The following is a 23567-nucleotide window of genomic DNA, read 5'->3' on the forward strand; positions in this document are numbered from 1 at the left end:
AAAAAGACTTGGGGGTTGATATCACGCCAGACCTGTCTCCTGCAGCACATATCAAGCGGATAACATCAGCGGCATATGCCAGGCTGGCCAACATACGAACGGCATTCAGAAACTTGTGTAAAGAATCATTCAGAACTTTGTATACCACATATGTCAGGCCAATCCTGGAGTATGCAGCCCCAGCATGGAGTCCATATCTAGTCAAGGATAAGACTAAACTGGAAAAGGTTCAAAGGTTTGCCACCAGACTAGTACCCGAGCTGAGAGGTATGAGCTACGAGGAGAGACTACGGGAATTAAACCTCACTTCGCTGGAAGACAGAAGAGTTAGGGGGGACATGATCACCACATTCAAGATTCTGAAGGGGATTGATAGGGTAGATAAAGACAGTCTATTTAACACAAGGGGAACACGCACAAGGGGACTCAGGTGGAAACTGAGTGCCCAAATGAGCCACAGAGATATTAGAAAGAACTTTTTTAGTGTCAGAGTGGTTGACAAATGGAATGCATTAGGAAGTGATGTGGTGGAGGCTGACTCCATACACAGTTTCAAGTGTAGATATGACAGAGCCCGATAGGCTCATGAATCTGTACACCTGTTGATTGACGGTTGAGAGGCGGGACCAAAGAGCCAGAGCTCAACCCCCGCAAACACAACTAGGTGAGTACAACTAGGTGAGTACACACACACACACACACACAGAACAGAGACCCGCATGGAAGCCAGATACATGGAGAGCTAAGCTGCTTGACGCGGCAACAAGCAGCTTTCTAAGCCAGCATATCAAGGGACCGACATGAATGAGAAGGGAGGATGAACCAGCTATGCTTAATCTGATATTTACCCTCAATGAGTGTGATATAAGGGAGGTTAAGATGGAAGCACCCTTGGGAGTGAGTGATCACAGTGTAATGATCTTTGAGTACTTGGTAGAGTTAGGACTTATCTCCCCCCAAAAAGAACTAGCAAACAAAAGGTTGGCATACCGAAAGGGGAATTATGAGGGGATGAGAAGTTTCCTAAGCGATATACGATGGGACACAGACCTCAGAGCTAAGTCGGTACAGGACATGATGGACCATGTCACCCAAAAGTGTCAGGAGGCAGTAAACAGGTTTATCTCGGCCCAAAGGGAAAAATTCGAGAAGCAAAAGAAGAATTCATGGTTAAACAGAGCATGTATGGAACTGAACAAAAGGGCGTGGAGGAACTTCCAAAATAACAGAACACCAGAAAGCAGAGAGAGATACCAGAGAACCAGGAATGAGTATGTTAGTGTGAGAAGGGAAGCAGAGAAAAATTAAGAAAATGATATAGCAAGCAAAGCCAAGACCGATCCAAAGCTACTTCACAATCACATCAGGAGGAAAACAACAGTGAAAGAACAGGTTATGAAACTTAGAACAGGCGAGGACAGGTACACAGAGAATGACAAAGAGGTGTGTGATGAACTCAACAAGAGGTTCCTGGAGGTCATCACAATAGAACAAGGTGAGATCACTGCGCTAGGAGAGGGGGCAGTAAACCAGGCGGCCTTGGAAGGGTTCGAAATTACGAGAGATGAGGTCAAGAGACACCTGTTGGATCTGGATGTGAGAAAGGCTGTTGGTCCAGACGGGATCTCGCCATGGGTATTGAAAGAGTGTGCAGAGGCACTCTGCTTGCCACTCTCCATAGTGTATAATAGGTCACTAGAGACGGGAGACCTACCAGAAATATGGAAGGCGGCGAATGTGGTCCCAATATACAAAAAGGGTGACAGACAAGAGGCACTGAACTACAGGCCAGTGTCCTTATCTTGTATACCATGCAAAGTGATGGAAAAGATCGTGAGGAAAATCTAGTAACACATCTGGAGAGAAGGGACTTCGTGACAAATCGCCAACATGGGTTCAGGGAGGGTAAATCTTGCCTTACAGGCCAAATAGAATTCTACGATCAGGAGACAAAGATTAAGCAAGAAAGAGAAGGCTGGGAAGACTGCATTTTTTTGAACTGTCGGAAAGCCTATGATAGAGTCCCCGATAAGAGGCTGGTACATAAGCTGGAGAGACAGGCAGGTGTAGCTGGTAAGGTGCTCCAGTGGATAAGGGAGTACCTAAGCAATAGGAAGCAAAGAGTTACAGTGAGGGGTGAGACCTCAGATTGGCGTGAAGTCACCAGTGGAGTCCCACAGGGCTCTGTACTCGGTCCTATCCTGTTTCTGATATACGTAAACGATCTCCTGGAGGGTATAGACTCATTCCTCTCAATGTTTGCTGACGACGCCAAAATTATGAGAAGGATTCAGACAGAGGAGGACTGTTTGAGGCTTCAAGAAGACCTAGACAAACTAAAGGAATGGTCGAACAAATGGTTGTTAGAGTTTAACCCAAGCAAATGTAATGTAATGAAGATAGGTGTAGGGAGCAGGAGGCCAGTTTCAAAGTATCATTTCGGAGATGAAATTCTTCAAGAGTCAGAGAGAGAGTAAGACTTGGGGGTTGATATTACGCCAGACCTGTCCCCTGAAGCCCATATCAAGAGGATAATATCAGCAGCATATGCCAGGTTGGCTAACATAAGAACGGCATTTAGACACTTTTGCAAGGAATCATTCAGAACTTTGTATACCACCTATGTCAGACCAATCATGGAGTATGCAGCCCCAGCATGGCGTCCATATCTAGTCAAGCATAAGACCAAACTGGAAAAAGTTCAAAGGTTTGCCACCAGACTAGTACCTGGGCTGAGAGGTATGAGCTACGAGGAGAGACTACGGGAATTAAACCTCACGTCGTTAGAAGACAGAAGAGTTAGGGGGGGATATGGTCACCACGTACAAGATTCTCAGAGGAATTGACAGGATAGATAAAGACAGTCTATTTAACAAATGGGGCACACGCACTAGGGGACATAGGTGGAAACTGAGTGCCCAAATGAGCCACAGAGATCTTAGAAAGAACTTTTTTAGTGTCAGAGTGGTTGACAAATGGAATGCATTAGGAAGTGATGTGGTGGAGGCTGACTCCATACACAGTTTCAAGTGTAGATATGATAGAGCCCAAAAGGCTCAGGAACATGTACACCTGTTGATTGACGGTTGAGAGGCGGGACCAAAGAGCTAAAGCTCAACCCCCACAAGCACAACTAGGTGAGTACACTCACACACACACACACACACACACACACACACACACACACACACACACACACACACACACACACACACACACACACACACACACAAGTCCGTACAAGACATGATGGACTATGTCACCCAAAAATGTCAGGAGGCTGTAAGCAGGTTTGTCCCAGCCCAACAGGAAAAAACAGAGAAGCAAAGGAAGAATCCGTGGTTTAATAGGGAATGTATGAAAGCAAAGGAGCTGAACAAAAGGGCATGGAGGAACTTCCGTAATAACAGAACACCAGAGAGTAGAGAGAGATACCAGAGAACCAGGAACGAGTATGTTAGTGTGAAAAGAGCAGCTGAGAAAAGGTATTAAAATGATATAGCTAATAAAGCCAAGACCGAACCAAAGCTACTACACAGTCACATCAGGAGGAAGACAACAGTGAAGGAACAGGTGATGAAACTTAGGGTGGGCGAGGACAGGTACACAGAGAATGACAGAGAGGTGTGTGAAGAACTCAACAAAAGGTTCCAGGAGGTCTGTACAATAGAACAGGGAGAAGTCATGGCGCTAGGAGAGGTGGCAGCAAACCAGGTGACCTTGGAAAGGTTCGAAATTACAAGAGATGAGGTCAAGAAGCACCTATTGGAGCTGGATGTGAGAAAAGCTGTTGGGCCGGATGGAATCTCACCATGGGTATTGAAAGAGTGTGCAGGAGCACTTTGCTTGCCACTCTCCATAGTATATAGTAGGTCACTGGAAACGGGAGACCTACCAGAAGTATGGAAGACTGCTAATGTAGTACCAATATTTAAAAAGGGTGACTGACAAGAGGCACTGAACTACAGGCCAGTGTCCTTAACTTGTATACCATGCAAGGTGATGGAGAAGATTGTGAGAAAAAACCTAGTAACACATCTGGAGAGAAGAGACTTCGTGACAACCCATCAACATGGGTTCAGGGAGGGTAAATCTTGCCTTACAGGCTTGATAGAATTCTATGATCAGGTGACAAAGATTAAGCAAGAAAGAGAAGGATGGGCGGACTGCATTTTTTTGAACTGTCGGAAAGCCTATGATAGAGTCCCCGACAAGAGGCTGGTACATAAGCTGGAGAGACAGGCAGGAGTAACTGGTGAAGTGCTCCAGTGGATAAGGGAGTACCTAAGCAATAGGAAGCAGAGAGTTATAGTGAGGGGTGAGACCTCAGAATGGCGTGAAGTCACCAGTGGAGTCCCACAGGGCTCTGTGCTTGGACCTATCCTGTTTCTGATATACGTAAATTATCTCCCAGAGGGTATAGACTCATTCCTCTCAATGTTTGCTGACGACGCCGAAATTATGAGAAGGATTAAGACAGAGGAGGACAGCTTGAGGCTTCAAGAAGACCTGGACAAGCTACAGGAATGGTCGAACAAATGGATGTTAGAGTTTAACCCAAGCAAATGTAATGTAATGAAGATAGGGGTAGGAAGCAGGAGACCAGATACAAGGTATCACTTGGGAGATGAAATACTTCAAGAGTCAGAGAGAGAGATAGACCTGGGGGTTGATATTACGCCAGACCTGTCCCCTGAAGCTCATATCAAGAGGATAACATCAGCAGCATATGCCAGGTTGGCTAACATAAGAACGGCCTTTAGAAACTTGTGTAAGGAATCTTTCAGAACATTATATACCACATATGTCAGACCAATCCTGGAGTATGCGGCTCCAGCATGGAGTCCATATCTAGTCAAGCATAAGACTAAACTGGAAAAGGTTCAAAGGTTTGCCACCAGACTAGTACCCGAGCTGAGAGGTGTGAGCTACGAGGAGAGACTACGGGAATTGAACCTCACTTCGTTGGAAGACAGAAGAGTTAGGGGGGACATGATCACCACATTCAAGATTCTCAAGGGAATCGGCACGGTTGATAAAGACAGGCTATTTAACACAAGGGGCACACGCACTAGGGGACACAGGTGGAAACTGAGTGCCCAAATGAGCCACAGAGATATTAGAAAGAACTTTTTTAGTGTCAGAGTGGTTGACAAATGGAATGCATTAGGAAGCAATGTGGTGGAGGCTGACTCCATACACAGTTTCATGTGTAGATATGACAGAGCCCAATAGGCTCAGGAACCTGTACACCTGTTGATTGACGGTTGAGAGGCGGGACCAAAGAGCCAGAGCTCAACCCCCGCAAGCACAACTAGGTGAGTACAACTAGGTGAGTACACACACACACACACACACACACACACTGCGGCTGAGCGGAGATGACGGCGGCTGAGCAGACAGCACACTGGGCACGTGATCCTGTGGTCCCGAGTTCGATACCAGACGCCGGCGAGAAACTATCAGCAGAGTTTCTTGTACCCTATCTCTCTGTTACCTAGCAGTAAATAGGTACCTGGGAGTTAGTCAGCTGTCACGGGCTGCTTCCTGGTGTGTGCGTATGTGTGTGTTGAGGAAAAAAACAAAAACAAAAATAATAGTAGTTAGTAACAGTTGATTGACAGTTGAGAGGCGGGTCGAAAGAGCAGAGCTCAACCCCCGAAAGAAAAACTTGGTGAATACAACTAGGTGAATACCCACACACCGTTAAAGAGACGATATGTGAGGCTTTTACCTCCCATCCTCCAGACACAACAGACAGACAGATGAGAGTTGGCTCAACCAGGAGAGTGCCAAGTGAGGCAGTTTTTGTTCCCCAACAGGAGAGAGATCCTAGTAGGAGAGTTTTGTCCAGAACCAAGTGAGAGATAGTTGCCCAAACCCTCAAAAAGGATCAGGAAAATTATAGCTGCCTTCACCGCTAGAGAGAGTAAAGATAATAGCGAGCTGCCGGGAAAAAAACATCCAGAGGAGCTTTCTCTCCCCTCTTGAAGATAACCCGCTGATAGTGAAAAATTCCTATCCCCCCCGTCTGAAGAGAGCATAAAATGAGCGATTATCGTCACCAGCAATAATCAACTGAGAGAAATTGATACTTTTCAGATAAAAATATATATGAGAGAGATAGTAGTCCCGAAGAGAACCAAGTAAGATATATAATTTACCAAAATAGAGAGATAAATAAAAAAAAAGGTAGCCACCACCGAGAGAGTGAGAACGTAGTGAAAGACCTCGCCCTCAACCCAGGGAAGAAAACCAGGTGATAGAGTTCTCCCGGCTTGAACATGTAAGACAACCAAAAAGAGATATCTCTCCTCAACAACAGAACAGAATAGAGCTAATTAGGAGATAGTGTTCCTCAGTCTAGAGAGTATCGTATGAATGATATATGTCTCTTCATCTTAAAGAGAATCACGTTATACAACATCTGACTGAAACTTTGGGGAGCCGGTCGGCCGAGCGGACAGCACGCTGGACTTGTCATCCTGTGGTCCTGGGTTCGATCCCAGGCGCCGGCGAGAAACAATGGGCAGAGTTTCTTTCATCCTATGCCCCTGTTACCTAGCAGTAAAATAGGTACCTGGGTGTTAGTCAGCGGTCACGGGCTGCTTCCTCGGGGTGGAGGCCTGGTCGAGGACCGGGCCGCGGCGACACTAAAAAGCCTCGAAATCATCTTAAGATAACCTCAAGATAACATTCATTATTTACATATTTCTGAGCACATTTTGTACTCCTTTTTAATATCATTGTACCTATATATAGTTCTCTGTGCTTGGAATATTTTGCCAACCTTCTCTCGTCTTTAAACATATGATCTTTGATCCAATAGGTTCAGCTGCAGAACCTGATGACTTCAAAGTACATCGAACACTTCCTGGAGGAGGTATCCATGTGGCAGAACAAACTCTCCGTCGCTGACCAGGTCATCACTCTCTGGTAAGTCCAGCTGTTATGCATTCACACCAGTTCCTAATGTCAATAACATATACGAGTAAAAAATTATGAAAGCAAGAGAGAGAGAGAGAGAGAGAGAGAGAGAGAGGTAAAGGATTAGAGAAACAAAGTGAGAAATATTCCAAAATACACACACAAAATAAATATATAAAAATAAAATAAATAATTAAATATTATATATTTAATATATAATATATTCCCCATATATTTATATATATGTCGTACCTAGTAGCCAGAACGCACTTCTCAGCCTACTATGCAAGGCCCGATTTGCCTAATAAGCCAAGTTTTCCTGAACTAATATATTTTCTCTAATTTTTTTCTTATGAAATGATAAACCTACCCATTTCATTATGTATGAGGTCAATTTGTTTTTATTTGACTTAAAATTAACGTAGATATATGACCGAACCTAACCAACCCTACCTAACCTAACCTAACCTATCTTTATAGGTTAGGTTGGGTTAGGTAGCCGAAAAAGTTAGGTTAGGTAGGTTAGGTAGTCGAAAAACAATTATTTCATGAAAACTTGGCTTATTAGGCAAATCGGGCCTTGCATAGTAGGCTGAGAAGTGCGTTCTGGCTACTAGGTACGACATATATATACATATATATAAATATGTATATATATGTCGTACCTAGTAGCCAGAACGCACTTCTCAGCCTAATATGTAAGGCCCAATTTGCCTAATAAGCCAAGTTTTCATGAATTAATTGTTTTTCGACTACCTAACCTACCTAACCTAACCTAACTTTTTCGGCTACCTAACCGAACCTAACCTATAAAGATAGGTTAGGTTAGGTTAGGTAGGGTTGGTTAGGTTCGGTCATATATCTATGTTAATTTTAAGTCAAATAAAAACAAATTGACCTCATACATAATGAAATGGGTAGGTTTATCATTTCATAAGAAAAAAATTAGAGAAAATATATTAGTTCAGGAAAACTTGGCTTATTAGGCAAATCAGGCCTTGCATAGTAGGCTGAGAAGTGCGTTCTGGCTAATAGGTACGACATATATATATATATATATATATATATATATATATATATATATATATATATATATATATTTAGACATCTGCAGGAGCTGAAGGAGGCATTTGAGCAGAGTTCTGTGTTGCGTTTCACTTACGAGATGGAGAAGGATGATAAGCTGCCCTTTCTAGATGTAACAGTCATGGAAAGGAGCGGAGGTTTCCACACTGCAGTCTACACTAAGGAAACAAACATAGGAATGTGCCTAAGTGCCAACAGTGACTGCCCAGACAGGTACAAGAGGAGTGTTGTTAACACTTATGTCGACCGTGCTCTCAGCCACAGCTCAGGATGGAAGCAAGTCGACGAAGAACTCTGTAGGGTAAGGCAGGTAATAGTCAACAATGGCTTCTCCAATGGTTTCGTTGAAGACATCATAAGAAGGAAAGTGAAACGCCATGCAACCTCTAAAGAGACAGCTAACACAACACCTATACCCCCCGTATTAGACTATTTTACAGGAACTTCTTTTCCACAGCTCATAAAAAGGAGGAAAGGGTCCTGAAAGATATTGTTAATAGAAACGTTATCCCTGCAGACAAAAATCAGAAGATACAACTGGCGATTTACTATAAAACCAAAAATTCGGCCAGCCTACTCATGAGAAACTCTCCAGACACAAAGCAGAACGCTTTAAAAGAGACTAACGTCGTCTATGCCTTCAAATGCCCTCTTGGGGACTGTAAGCCTCAAAAAACTCAGTATATAGGCAAGACAGCAACATCTCTTTCCAGGCGTTTAACGATGCATAAACAATAGGGCTCCATTAAGGAACATATAATCTCTTCCAACAACCAAACCATCACCAGAGAAATCTTACCAAACAACACACAAATCATCGATAGATACAGCGATAGCAGGCGGCTTGACATCTGCGAGGCACTACACATCAAGAAGTCAACACCATCTTTGGGGGCACTTCTACTTCTACCGTACCAAGCCCACCAACATAGGATTATGCCTGAACGGTAGAAGTGAGTGCCCCCAAAGATACAAAGCCAGTGTTCTCAATGCTTATATTCGTCGAGCGCTTACCCACTGCTCTGAATGGAGCAACGTGAGTAGAGAGTTTGAAAGAGTAACTCAGGTATTGGTGAACAACGGATATAGCAACGCGGAAATAAACGCTGCTATAAGAAGACACTTGGACCGTTGGTATAATTCAGAACCTAGAACAGAAACCACAACACCCCCAATAAAATTATATTACAAATCAACCATGCACAGTGAACATATAAAAGAGGAAAGAATAATGAAAGAAATAATCCGTAAAGGAGTAAAAAGCACTACTCCTAACCAAAACATAAACCTGATAATATTCTACAAAACCAAGAAGACTTCCGAACTCCTTATCAAAAACAGCCCGAAGCCGACGGAGAACCCTCTACAGCAGTCAAGCGTTGTATACATGTACACTTGCCCCCACGAAGGATGTAACCTTCAATGTAAGTACATAGGTATGACGTCGACCAAGCTGACGAGGCGTTTGACATGCCATCTTCAATCTGGTGCCCCTAGGAATCACATGAGACAAGCCCATGACATTACTCTAACAAGAGAAATGTTGAACAAGAATACTTGCATAATAGACAAAACCCAAGATTCAAGAAGATTACAAATTCTTGAGGCAATTCACATAAGAATAGAGCGACCTACCATGAACACCCAAATCACGGAACTATTTACTCTACCCACCATGAGAGTAAGGACAAGACAAGAACATATCGATGCCAACACAGAAGACAATGTCCAACATAACACGCCAATTACACTGGATTAATCTTTGTGTTTAGATAGGAGATGCCTCGTATGGGCCAATAAGCCTTCTGCAGCGCCTATGTTTATCCCTTATGTATCCCCCCATGTTTTCACCTTCATTGTATTATCACCTGACCTAATGCGGGTATAAAATCAACTAGTATTGTAAGATCTGTTCACTTGAGAATGAACCATGGAGGTTCGAAACGTCGTGCAAATTATACAAATAAGTGTAATACACTCTATAGTAAATCACTTCTTTTCTTCACCTTAAAAGTACGAAAATGAGTTTTGGAGAACTCCTATTTCAATTAAGCCCTGATAGCAGGCGGCTTGACATCTGCGAGGCACTACACATCAAGAAGTCAACACCAGCAATCAACAGCCAATTAATGCACAACTATATTCTACCCACTTCAAGACTCCGCTCCAATATAGAAGCATCAAGAAATATGGGTCAATAGGCCCTCTGCAGTTACTTCCATTCTTACCTTCAATACCCATTGTTTCGTGTTCTATCCTGTGTTGAAAGTTTTGTTCACCTCATCCAAAACTGTTGTAACATATCACCTCACCCAAAATGCAGGTATAAAATGAAAAATGAAAGCTGTTTAAATCATTCTCCCAACTCCACGCTGACTGTCTCCAGTAGCACAGAGCATCACCTTCACTCACCAGACCACTCCACAAGTGATCATTTGAATTTCATCATGGAATTCCAATTGAATTATAATCGATCCAGCAATGCTGCTCAGTGTAGGAAAAGACCATCGATACTGGATACAAGTTCTTAAAATCACAGCGAGTGGCATCACGTGAATAAGGCAAACAGGACAAGCCACTCCATGACGACCCATCGCCCATTAATCTCTCCAGCTTCTCCAGCTCTCCCAGCGCCTCAGACTAGATCTACGCTTCCAATCTTCAGAGTGCAGCACACCGAAGGTAAGTCTTCCTACACTACTGTAGTGGACCTGGAAAAAGAGTACCCCCAGCTCCAGATTAGAGCAAAACCTAATCTCAGAGGAGAATACATTCTGAGGCCTAAAGACGAGTCAGCCGCTACGATTCTAAAAAATTACGCAAAATGTGAGGAACTGAAACCAGAGGATAAAATAAGTAAAATCATTGTCCTCCACTATCCCTTGCATATGGCCCTTGGCCATCTCGAAAAACTGAACTATGTGGCGTCAGCAGAGAGATGCCAAGAATGAACCACAAAACAGGAAACTCGACAAGTCCTTCTCACAGTAAGAGGACGGATCCCGGAGAAACTTGACCTTGGAATCTGGGGTGTGTTCCAACACAGGCCTTACACCCCAGAACCCCTAAGATGCTTCAGATGTCAGAGATTTGGGCATCACAAAGATGGCTGCCAATGCCCAGTGAGGTGCAGAGTCTGCAGCCAGCCCCATGACACAAAAACCTGTATTGATAAACTCAAGGCAAACCACCCTGTTCAGGCAAAATGCCCAAGTTGTTCCAAGGCACATCATGCCTGGAACTTGAAATGCCCTGAAAGGCTTAAAAGGCTTCAAACGAACCCCACCACGCCTACATCGGAGCCGAAACCCCCACCAAAACGAATACCAGCTCCCATGCCCACTAAAACCGCGTGGGGTCTACCCACTCAGGAAGAGGGGGCACACGGCCCTTCACCATCGGCCATGGTGAAGGGTGAGAAGACCTCTGTACAGGACAAAAAGAAAGATGGAGGACACAAGAATCATGTTCAAAGCAGTCGGCCTCCCATATCATCCAGCAAGCACACTGGGGCCAATAGGAGTAGCAATTCCAGTGTCAAAGTTACCACCGAGAAGGGTCTAAAAGCTACTAGGCCCCAAACCTGCACAGCATTAAATAGTGCTTCCACAGAACTGGACGCTCTCTGGCCAATGCTCAAAACTTTGGTCACCGAGTTGATCGAAAGTCTTCTGTCATCACATGGAATCAAGCAAACCACAGAGACTCGGAAGACAATTGAGCACAAGCTCAAGAAATTCGAAGATGTAATATCCACACCGTCAAGACAGCAGGGCAGGAGACACCCCCATAAAAAGCAGATAGAGTCCAGCTCGTCGGAAAGCGACATTGATGAGTCAATTTCAGGTCCACTAAGAACCTATACACCGATTGCAACTTCCATGGCGTGTTCATCAGACTCCATGGATACCACGGAATTATCAGCACATTCCAAGAACCTAGAGGTCTAAAGATCCTGCAATGGAATGCGCAAGGACTGTGCACTAAATTGCAACACTTGCAATGCATAGCAGCAACCAAAGGCATAGACATCCTGATACTACACGAGAGCTTGCTTCGAGCCGGATTAGAACCTAAAATCTCAGGCTATCGAGGCTTCTTCCTTCCATGGATCAATGGGCAATCCAGGGGATGTGCAATCTATGTAAAATGTGACCTGATCTCCAAGTCCATAACCAGCCCACCCAATTGTGGAGCAGGGACAGAGGTAATGGGAGTTACCATGGAGCTAAGACACGACAAACTTGAAGTGTTCAATGTGTACAGGTCTCCACATGCCGAAATGGATTTCTCTGTGTTATTTGGACACGCGACAACAACAAACACAATCATTTGTGGAGATTTTAATGCCCATCATCGATTGGCACTGGGCTCGAACAGAACAAATGAAGCCGGCATTCACATTACACATCTACTGCATCTACTGCACATTACACCAGCTTCCAGAAATACAAATCCTAAACAAGAATGAACCTACCCACATCCAAGGAGGCAAATTAGACCTAACCTTCGTTTCAGCCTCCCTAAGAGATGCAGCAACATGGTCAGTTGAGCCCACACTCACAAGCGACCACTATGGGGTCCAAATTGATCTTCAGTTAGACCTACCCACCCCACCTCCGCCTCCATCTGAAGCCTGGAACATTGCTTTAGCAAACTGGGACCGATTTCAAAACCTCATTTCAGAGTGGCAAAGAAACTATGATCTTCCCGAAGACATTAATCAGGCAGAACAAGAATTTGTCAAAGCAATTCAAAGTGCAGCCAACCACTCAATCCCACTGAAAAAACAGTCCACCGGACACCATAAAGATCATTGGTACTATTGCGAACGTGTCAAAGAGCTCAACCATAGACTCAACAGAACAAGAAAGCTATACAAAAAGCAGCCAAGTGACCGCAACAGGATCTTACTTTGTGAGGTCAAGGAACATGTGCATCGAGAGACCAGACAAATAAAAGAACAAAAGTGGCTGGAATGGTGTTCACGCCTGAATGAACATACCTCTCTTGGAGAGATGTGGCAGCAAATTCACCGAGTCAAAGGGAATAAAACACCTAAAGCTCCACACCCCAAGGATCCTCAACAGGAAGCCGAAGTACTGGCAACCAGGTTTGCAGAGAGAGCAGCCAGCAATCAACTTCCACCAGATGTATTAGCAGTACAGACCGGACTAGAGGAAGAAAGGTGGCAGAGAATCCTTACAGCATGTGAAGAAGTCTCTGACACTAATGCCCCCTTCACACTGGATGAGCTCAATCGGGCTGAGAAAAACTCCAAGGATACATCCCCTGGAGCCGACAAAATAACCTATAAAATGATTAGAAACCTCGGCCCAGAGGGAGACGCTGCATACCTAAGGTTAATTAATTTAGCCTGGACTTCTCAAACTAGACCTTCTGCTTGGAATAGAGCAGACATAGTGCCGATCCCAAAACCCAAAGATTCAGCTAATCCCAGGCCCATCTCTCTCCAAAGCTGTGCAGCCAAGACGGCTGACAGAATGGCACTCAACAGACTGGAGTGGAAAATGCTTAAACTGCACCATGATATGTATGCCTATAGAAGAGGGGTAGGCACAGTGGAATGTATTACAACTCTGTTAGCCCACTTGAATGACAGACCAGGAATGCTGATATTCCTGGACCTCGAAAAAGCCTTTGAACTGGCTAGCGCCCCAGCTATTCTCTGCTGCCTCATTGACAAAGAGGTCAGAGGCAACCTGCTCTCCTGGACCAAAAACTGTCTCATAAACAGAGAAGCAAGAGTAAAACTTCATGGCACAGTCTCTGAGTACAAAAGACATGAAAATGGTACACCGCAAGGAGGTATTCTCAGCCCTCTTCTCTTCAACTGTTTAATGGAAAGAATAATGAGGTTGAAACTCCCACATCACTGCAGGCTGCTAAACTACGCGGACGACTTTGTCATCATCATAAAAGGAAGAGATGCGGCGCGCCTTGCACCCAAATGCTTAGACTGCATCAGTAAAGAGACAAAACAGATTGGAATCAAACTCAACCCCTCAAAGTCAAAGGCCATGCCCATAAAAATAACGAAGCCCAACATCCAACTCACAGTACAGGGTCAACCAATTGAATGGGTCGACACCTATCAGTATCTAGGAATCATCCTGGACACACACATGAATTTTAATGCTGAGGTCACTTACTTTAGAGAGCGAACTGCGGCCCGGACGGCAATTCTCAGGTCGCTAACCTCCCTTTCTGGAGGAGCCAATCTGCAAGTCCTTCGCACATACTATGTACAGGCAGTCAGATCAGTGATCGATTATGCCGCACCTGCACTCACAAATCTATCACACCAACAGTGGAAAAAGCTTGAAGTTCCCCAAAACAATGCTATGAGAGCCGCACTGGGAGCCCCCATGTGGACCAGGCTTGAAACTTTTAGACTGGAGACGGGTTTGCCCTCTCTACAAGAAAGAATATCACAAAGGACAGCTACAATTGTCAGTAAGATAATTATTTCTTCTGATCCAATCCCAGTATGGCAGGCCTTGATGGTTGGACTAGGCCAAAACAATGGAAACTCTTGGGTTGCAAGAGCAGGAAAAGTCCTAAACAGACTACATTTAAAAAACATGATTCTTGATAGAGAGGGTGATCATCCACACCCAAATTACACTCCTTCCGCGCCGTGGGAAGAGCCTACTTTCAAAATAGTAATAGAAAGTCTCCCAATGAAAAAGGCTGCCTATGATCCGACAATCCCAAGGCGCATAATAGAAGAGCAAATGTATAGCATAGCAGTAGCAGGAGCCACCCACATCTTCACAGACGGATCGGTGGACACAGAATATGAGAGTGCTGGCGCTGCTCTTTGCACGACCAGCGTTCAGGCATATTGGAGACTGGGAGGACTAGTATCATCAACCCAAACTGAGCTGTTTGTCATACAACAGGCATTCGCATATGTGATTGCACAAAACACTCAAAATGCAATCATACACAAAGACTCAAAAGCTGCACTTCAAATACTAGGACAAAAACAGTGGAAAGATAATGTGGAAATAATTACCACCATTTTGTATCTTGGAGCAGTCGCTAAAGGCAAAGGACTCAACATAACCTTAAACTGTATCCCATCCCATGTTGGAATCCCATTAAATGAAAAAGCTGATGAAATTGCTAAATTGGCAACTCGTCATCCAGTGATACATAAAACAATTCAACCCAGCCTAGAGAACATAAAAAACATCATCACCAAAAAACTCTCACACCTCAACAAAGCCTACCTACACCAGAGAATGCTGAAGGTTCGCCATCTGCAACATGGTATCTTCAGGCAACCAAATTATAAAGGTTAAATATCCCGAAAGGAATCCACAGGGAAATAGCAGTTAGGTTACATAGACTACGTCTAGGTTACAGATGCAACTGGGAGATTGGTGAACCCCGACAGAGAGAGTGCATCTTCTGCCAAACTGTCACAGAAGAGCCATTACTTCACTCTTCTGGAATGTGAAGCAACCAATGACCTTAGAAGAGCTTTAAGAGTTCCTGAATCATGCAGTGGCCACCCTGAAGCCATCAACACACCCACTCTCCTGGTCAACAAAGATGTTCAGCAGCTGGACACCCTCATAAAGACTGTGAAGCAGTATCCTCCCCCGCGATAACAGCTTGATGGTTAAATGCAAACTCAGAATACTGAGAAAAAAAAATTGTACCACTTACGGGCTATTCATGCCCGTGCCACCTCTTGGGTGGCTTAATCTTCATCATCAATCTGTTTAAATCATTGCATAGTAAGAACTCTGTTTAGTGTTTGCAGTTTATAGTTGTGTGTGTGTGTAAACTAAAAGTCTTTGAAAATGTAATAAGTTATTACGAAACGCGTTCAAGTGTCGCGTCAGACTAGAAATAAAAATGAAATTTGGAGAACTGATTTTTCAATTACCATCAATAGTGAAAAGAAATATAATAAATATAGAGAAAATTCGTGTTAGAGTTATTAATCTTATTTTTTCGGTCATATTTAATATATATATATATATATATATATATATATATATATATATATATATATATATATATATATATATATATATATATATATATATATATATATATATATATATATATATATATATATATATATATATATATATATATATATATATATATATATAATATATGGTCTGTTTAACTAATGTGTTGTAACAGTGAGTTTTATTCTGACAAGGTTTGAGGTACAACGGACTTGGAGCTACTTGGAGTCTATATTTATCGGGTCGGATGACATCCGTCGCCAGCTGCCTGAAGACTCGGCCAGATTCGACCAGATTGACATTGATTTTAAGGTAAAAGTTGGAACATTCAAGACATTTCTTAGAATACTTTGTATAATTGGAGGGTTCACTACTGTAATATTATGGGTAAAAAAGTGTGGTAATATTAAGAGTATTTGTTGAAGTAAGATTTTTGAAATACAAAGCATTATTAATATAAGGAGTGTGAATATTTAGGTATATATAATTTACTTTTATTGAATTGTTAATTACCATATTTTATATTGTTTAAACCAAGTTAGAGAATGTTTTAAGTTAGGAATGGGAATGTTTCTGAGATTTCTAATTATTCATATGATAGAAAGCGGCCCAACTTTCCATGGGGAGATTTGTGGAAGAAAGCAGGAAAATGGGACAAATAAGATGGACCTAAATGTGGGAAATATTGGAGGGGCAAAAACAAGAAGATTCATCAGAGATGACTAATGGCCGAGACCATGAGTAGGATACCTGCTGGATGGTATACCTGCTGGATGGTATACCTGCTGGATGGTATACCTGCTGGATGGTATACCTGCTGGTTGGTATACCTGCTGGTTGGTATACCTGCTGGATGGTATACCTGCTGGATGGTATACCTGCTGGATGGTATACCTGCTGGATGGTGTACCTGCTGGTTGGTATACCTGCTGGTTGGTATACCTGCTGGATGGTATACCTGCTGGATGGTATACCTGCTGGATGGTATACCTGCTGGATGGTGTACCTGCTGGATGGTGTTCTGGAAGTTGTACAAAAAATCTTGGTAGTCGTGAGACTATTTTGTCAAAGATCCGACAGCGCTCGATGGTCAACTCAGGCATAGATATTTTATCTAATCACCTTACTTTGTGGGATCGCGTGAGCAACACAAATGTGAACAAGTTTGAATGGTCCCCAAGTCAAAATGCAACTGAAAACTCCACTATATATATAAAAATATATAAATAATATATATATATATATATATATATAATATATATATATATATATATATATATATATATATATATATATATATATATATATATATATATATATATATATATATATATATATATATATATATATATATATATATATTTATATATATAATATAAAAATATATATGATACATTGAAGTAGGCTGAAGAAATACAAATTCATATATTAATACAGTCAGAATCTGGTACATTCTGATACATAACATCCACCCATTCCTTCAAATTCTCCTTGAACATCAATTGATATGTTATGACATCTCAATCCAATGGAGTCCAGCGCATTGTGGCTTACTCCATAACGAACTAGTAGTCCAACTGGTCAAAGTGATGCACAACACACCTTACGTTATCCATCATCCAATTCCTCATTCCTCATGTTGCACGTAAAGGATCCTTTAAACTTACCATCACCCAAGATATCGTAACGAAGTGGAAAACATCATGCTCATCTCTATACTCTGGATCCTTAAAGAAGAGCAAAAAACTTAGAAACATGGCAGGTATAAAACCATTTTTTCATTTACATGCAAAAACATGCTACAAAAATATCATAAGAACAAATACAAAAAAGGAACCAACAAGAATAGTACAAGTTACAAAGGAACAAAACAATAAACCCCAAACCTACCCTCACAAATACATGAAAACATAAATACAGAAGTACATAGCAACAGGATCATACAAAAAGACAAATACACAAGTCAGCACAAAACCAACAGAAAGGAATCACACGTTACAAACAACACAAATGAACAATCAAAAAGCCTGAAGGGCTCTCAACAAAAACAGCAGTCGAAACTCATCAGCATGCCAAAGGCAAATATACGAGAGAAGGAAACGCCTACACATATTTAGGTGGATAATTATTTTCCGGAAAACCTAAACAGTACACCTCCCAAACGATTCGCATGTCCACCTAAAGACGACTACCAGACTTTCCCCGAGGGCGTGACATAAAATCAGGACCACCAGAGATGAAAGCCTGCATGCTTGGCACCCTCACAGTGGACGAGCACCAGAGAACCGGTCGTCCCTCTCCCCAACAACACGCGGGGCAACACCACAGGGCCCAAACTCACAACGGACTGCCGGGCCCAGACACAGAGCCCCCTCAGCGATCAGCTTTATTGAGAACTACCAAAAGTTCACAGGCCGCATCATCCTCCACAGGATGGGGGGGGGGGGGGGGGCACCACCTCCAACTTCGGGGAGCCCACATCAGGAGGCGCAGGGGTGGGGGGCGGCACAGGAACCAACTCAGTGCTCCCCACACCAGCACTCGCATCTATCGCATGCATATCTGCCACCACCACCTTGGAGACCACTGGAACATCACCAATCACAGACCCCTCGCCGTCGGAAGATACACAGCTCACAAAATCCCCCACGTCCAACCAAGACGGAACCGTCCGAGGCCAAAACAGACAAGGAGTGTCACGAGTGCTTAGGGTCATAGCGTTAAGTCACAGTGGGAAAATGTTGTAAGTGGAGTGCCTCAAGACTCTGTATTGGGACCTCTGTTGTTTATAATATATATAAATGATTTAGATTCAGGTTTGAGTAGCAACATTAGCAAATTTGCCGATGATACAAAAATCGGTAGGGAAATTAACACGGAAGAAGACTCACTATCACTTCAAGTTGATCTAAATAGGGTTTTGAAATGGTCAAAAGATTGGTAGATGCAGTTTAATGCTGATAAATGTAAAGTTTTGAGGCTAGGTAATGATGATAGAGTTACAAGATACGAGCTAGATGGTGTTGAGATTACGAAGTCGGATTGCGAAAGGGATATGGGGTGCCTGATTAGTAAGAATTTAAAACCAAAGGATCATTGTACGAATGTTCGTAATAAGGCAAATAGGACACTGGGATTTATTAATCAAAGCGTTAGTAACAAGACATCTGGTGTTGTTCTTCAGCTATATCTTGCTCTGGTTAGGCTCCATTTAGATTATACAGTTCAGTTTCGGTCGCCATACTATAAAATTAATATAAATTCACTTGAACGTGTCCAGCGAAGGATGACTAAGTTAATTCCCCAAATTAGAATTCTTTCATATGAAGAAAGATTAACAAAGCTTAAGTTGCATTCGCTGGAAAGGCGAAGAGTTAGGGGTGACATGATAGAGGTTTACAAGTGGATGAATGTGCACAACAGAGGGGATATTATTAGGGTATTAAAAGTATCAATACAAGACAGAACAATGGGTATAAATTGGATAAGTTTAGATTTGGGAAAGACTTGGGTAAATACTGGTTCGGTAATAGGGTTGTTGATTTGTGGAACCAATTACCGCGTAACGTGGTGGAGGTGGGGTCCCTCGATTGTTTCAAGCGTGGGTTGGACATGTATATGAGTGGGATTGGGTTATAGATAGGAGCTGCCTTGTATGAGCCAATAGGCCTTCTATAGTTACCTTTGTTATTATGTTCTTATGTTTTCAAACCTTGTCATCCTCAACACTGATGCTCCACAGTAACGCGTCTCCCAACATTAATACTCGTGCAGTCCTTCATGCAAATGCGCACGTACCATTAAGAAGAAGAAGAAGAAAAAGAAATGGATACAGGAGTACTTACTTTATAGACAGGAAACAAAGAGCCATAGTTAAAGAGGATACGTGTGGCTGAAAAGGAATGGAAAGTAGTGTTCCACTGGGCTCAGGCCGGAGGACCATTTTTTTTAATTTATTAAAACAACTTCACATAGGTAGTGACCTTGCCCGTGCCAATGTTTGGAAATGATGTAAAATTAATGAGGATGGAAGAAATGAGGAGGACCGTAGGGTGCTGCAAGAAGACCTTAAAAATCTTTCAGAGTAGACAGATAAATATTGCTGCTGGAATTAAATGCAAATACCTGCAAAATGATGTAAATGGGTAAAGGAGATAGGAGACCTTCACTTAACTATATCATAAGGAAAAGGATATTATTTTAAACAATAAGAAAAAAGTAAATGAGGGGTATACAAATCCCCCAAAACACCAGAAGCTCTTAGAATTTAATCAAGAAGGCTTTTAAGTGGTCTCTCAATAGCTAGATGAGACCATAACTTCATTATGCAGCTCCAATGTGGAACCCACACGTTGTGAGGCTTAAGCAGAAACTTACAACGTTTAAAGGTTTGCAATTAGAATTGAGAATCCTCAGCTATGAAGACAGGTTGCGAGAACTCACCCTCACAATCTTAGAGAGACTGAACATTGGGGATATGATTACTATGTACAAGATATTGAGGGCAATAGAAAGTGGACAAAGGAAGCCAATTTAAATTAATAAGAGGTAGGACATCGTTGGATGCTGGACAAACAGCAGTCATTGAAAACTGAGTAAAATAAACTCTCTCAGGGAAGGGGACTTGGCATATATATAACGACTAATGTACTGAGTCTTCGAAAAATTAAGTTGATCTTCGGCCTCCATCTTGGAAAATTGTTGTCGACAACCCATTTTTTAAACTATTCAATTATTACTATTAAAAAAAATTAAAACCAAAGAGGTTTGGCTATAGCATTTTTTTTTATATATCTTGCCATTAAGCAAGACATTTAATTTCTAACAGTTGAAAAAAATTCCAACGTAATATTTATCCATAAAGAGATGAATAGGAATGCTGTTGAAATATTTTCCCATTCATATATGTAATGGGAGGTTAAGGTAGGGTTGGTTAGGTTGAAATGATGCTTCGGAAAATGCTGAATAAAAACACATTTCTCAGAACACAGTTGAAAAAAATAAGTTCTAACCAAGGTGTTAGCGGGTTGTAGTACCAGTGGCCAAAAACAAAACGAAAAAGTGCCAGGAATATTGAACAAAGTCCTGGTGTAACGTAAGTGTATGTCTAAGTATTTATTTGATTAGACACAAAGCGTTTGGAGTTTTTTATATATATTTAACCATAGTTTTGGTTACAGCAGTCGGTTTGTTGACATTGTAGTGAAGTGTTGTAGTATCTGAGACGAAACCTGGGGCTGGTCAGAGAGCTGATTGAGGCCGTGGAGATAGAGCTCGGATGTGGGGCGAGTGTGTAGAGCGTGGCGCTCTGAAAGTGGGCTGAGTCGAAGAGCTCGAATAAGGGACGAGAGAATGAAAGCTCGATGCAGCCGGAATCTGGCTGTCTGCCTCTGCTCTGTGCCGAGGGTAGTATCATCTTGAGAGTGGGGGAATTGGACTCGTCTAGTGTTGACCAAACCACACACTAGAAAGTGATGGGACGACGATGTTTCGGTCCGTCCTGGACCATTTTCAAATCATTCACAATTGACTAGAGAATGGTCCAGGACGGACCGAAATATCGTCGTCCCTTCACTTTCTAGCGTGTGGTTTGGTCAACATATTTCAGCACGTTATTGTGACTCCTCGTCTGCACTCGTCGAGTGTTACTTTGTTGCTGGTGAATGTTGAAGATACACGGTATCTCTCAAGCTTTTGTACTAAATCACTATACGAGTTTAAACTAACTGACTGAAGATGCCGATCTGTCGAAATTAATTAGAAGCTTCCACCTCACCTTGCCAAATTAACCATCATCTAGCAGGTTAGGAAGAGATATTAACTAATAAACTGTCATCCACATTTCCGTGGAAACAAACATTCTAGTCCATAGATACCCATACAGTCCAGGTGAACGGAATGGAGATATTAAATAATTTGTTGTACACTTGGGAAGAGATATTACTTGTAATTAGTGTGACGGAAAACCGACACCATTTACTAATATTCAATAAAATAGGCAGATAATAATGCTGCTAATGTACTACTAACAAATTAACTCAGAAAAAGAGGCACAGTGGAACAAATTTCTTCCAGTAGAAAATGGGGGATATAATTGCCACATGTCAATAATTTCACCACCTAATAATGGGAAACATCCTTAATTCATCAGTATTTGGACTGTAAACATCATAAAAGCATTTGTTGACCAGACCACACACTAGAAGTGTGTGGTCTGGTCAACCCTGACACCTTACCTTGGCACTTTTTCCCCTGCCCACCTTCGTCACTCTCAGGACTTCATAGAAAGACTGCGCCTGCAACCCTCTTGTAAGATGCTTAGTCTTGATGTCGACTCTCTGTTCACTAATGTTCCGCTCGATGACGTTCTCTCTTTCCTTAGACAGAAGGCGTCTGAGGGCCTCCTTCCTCTCCCGCTTCCCACTGACGTTTTCCTCGATCTCATTAGACTCTGTGTTGAATCGAACTCTTTCTCTTTCAACGGTAAATATTACACTCAAACTTTCGGTGTCGCTATGGGTTCCCCTCTCTCCCCTGTTCTTGCTAATTTCTACATGGAATACTTCGAAACTCTTCTTCTTCCTTCTACTGATACTCGTCCCTCTCTCTGGCTTCGCTATGTTGATGACTTTTTGCTTTATGGCCTCATGACCTTAATCTATTCCAGCCTTTCCTCGCCTCTCTTAACAATCTGGCTCCTTCTATCCATTTCAAAGTTGTGGGAATCTAATTCCCTCCTTCCTTTTCTTGATGTTCATGTTCACAGCTCTGTGTCTGGGTTCTCTTTCTCTGTATACCGTAAACCCATGCATAGTGGCACTTCTTTTCCTACCATCCTCCTTCTGTTAAGAAAAGTGTCCTCGTCTCTCTCTTCCTCCGCGCTCTACGCATCAGCGACCCTCAGTTTCTTGATTCTGAAATTGCCTTTATCTACAAATCATTCTCTCGCCTTGGTTATCCTTTGCATTTCATCAACTGTGCCTACTCTCAAGCTAAACGAAATTTCTTTCATCCTAAACCTGCTTCCAACACTAGTAGCACTGTACTATGCCTTCCCTTCATATCTGAACTCAAAACTTTTACCAATACCTTTCGTCCTCTTGACATTAAACTCGCCTTTCGACAAACTAACAAACTTCGTAGCAATCTAGTTCACACTGCTCCTCCTGCTTCTAATGCTGCTGGTGTCTACTCTATTTCCTGTTCATCTTCTCCTCTCCAATACTTTGGCGAAACTGGCCGTACACTGAATGACAGACTTAAAGAACACAAGAGAAGTGTTAAGTCTGCAGACACTAACAATGCTCTCTTCTGCCATGTGAGGGATTCTAATCATCCCATTGATTGGTCTTCCTCCAAAATAATCTTTCCTGCCTCTACTCTACACAGACGCCGTCTTGTAGAATCGGCTCTTATACACTATCTTTCTTTCTCTTTCCTTTTCTTTCTCTCTTCTTCCCTTTTTCTGTTCATTGTCTTCTCCTACGCTCCCTTGCTATCCTCTTCTTATTCCGATTACTATCTCCTTCGGTGGTTATA

At 42.4% G+C, this 23567-nt stretch overlaps 1 protein-coding gene across 1 annotated transcript in view; it reads left to right on the forward strand.

Annotated features, from left to right (window-relative positions):
- LOC138349860 (dynein beta chain, ciliary-like) overlaps positions 1–23567 on the forward strand; it is a 43774-nt gene that overhangs the window by 3053 nt on the left and 17154 nt on the right. Inside the window, exons 2-3 of the mRNA XM_069331021.1 lie at positions 6830–6936; positions 16223–16340. Coding sequence (XP_069187122.1) covers positions 6830–6936; positions 16223–16340 — 225 coding nt within the window. The remainder of the gene's footprint in view (positions 1–6829; positions 6937–16222; positions 16341–23567) is intronic.

The sequence above is a fragment of the Procambarus clarkii genome, chromosome 25 (assembly GCF_040958095.1).
Source record: "Procambarus clarkii isolate CNS0578487 chromosome 25, FALCON_Pclarkii_2.0, whole genome shotgun sequence".
NCBI classification, from domain to species: domain Eukaryota; kingdom Metazoa; phylum Arthropoda; class Malacostraca; order Decapoda; family Cambaridae; genus Procambarus; species Procambarus clarkii.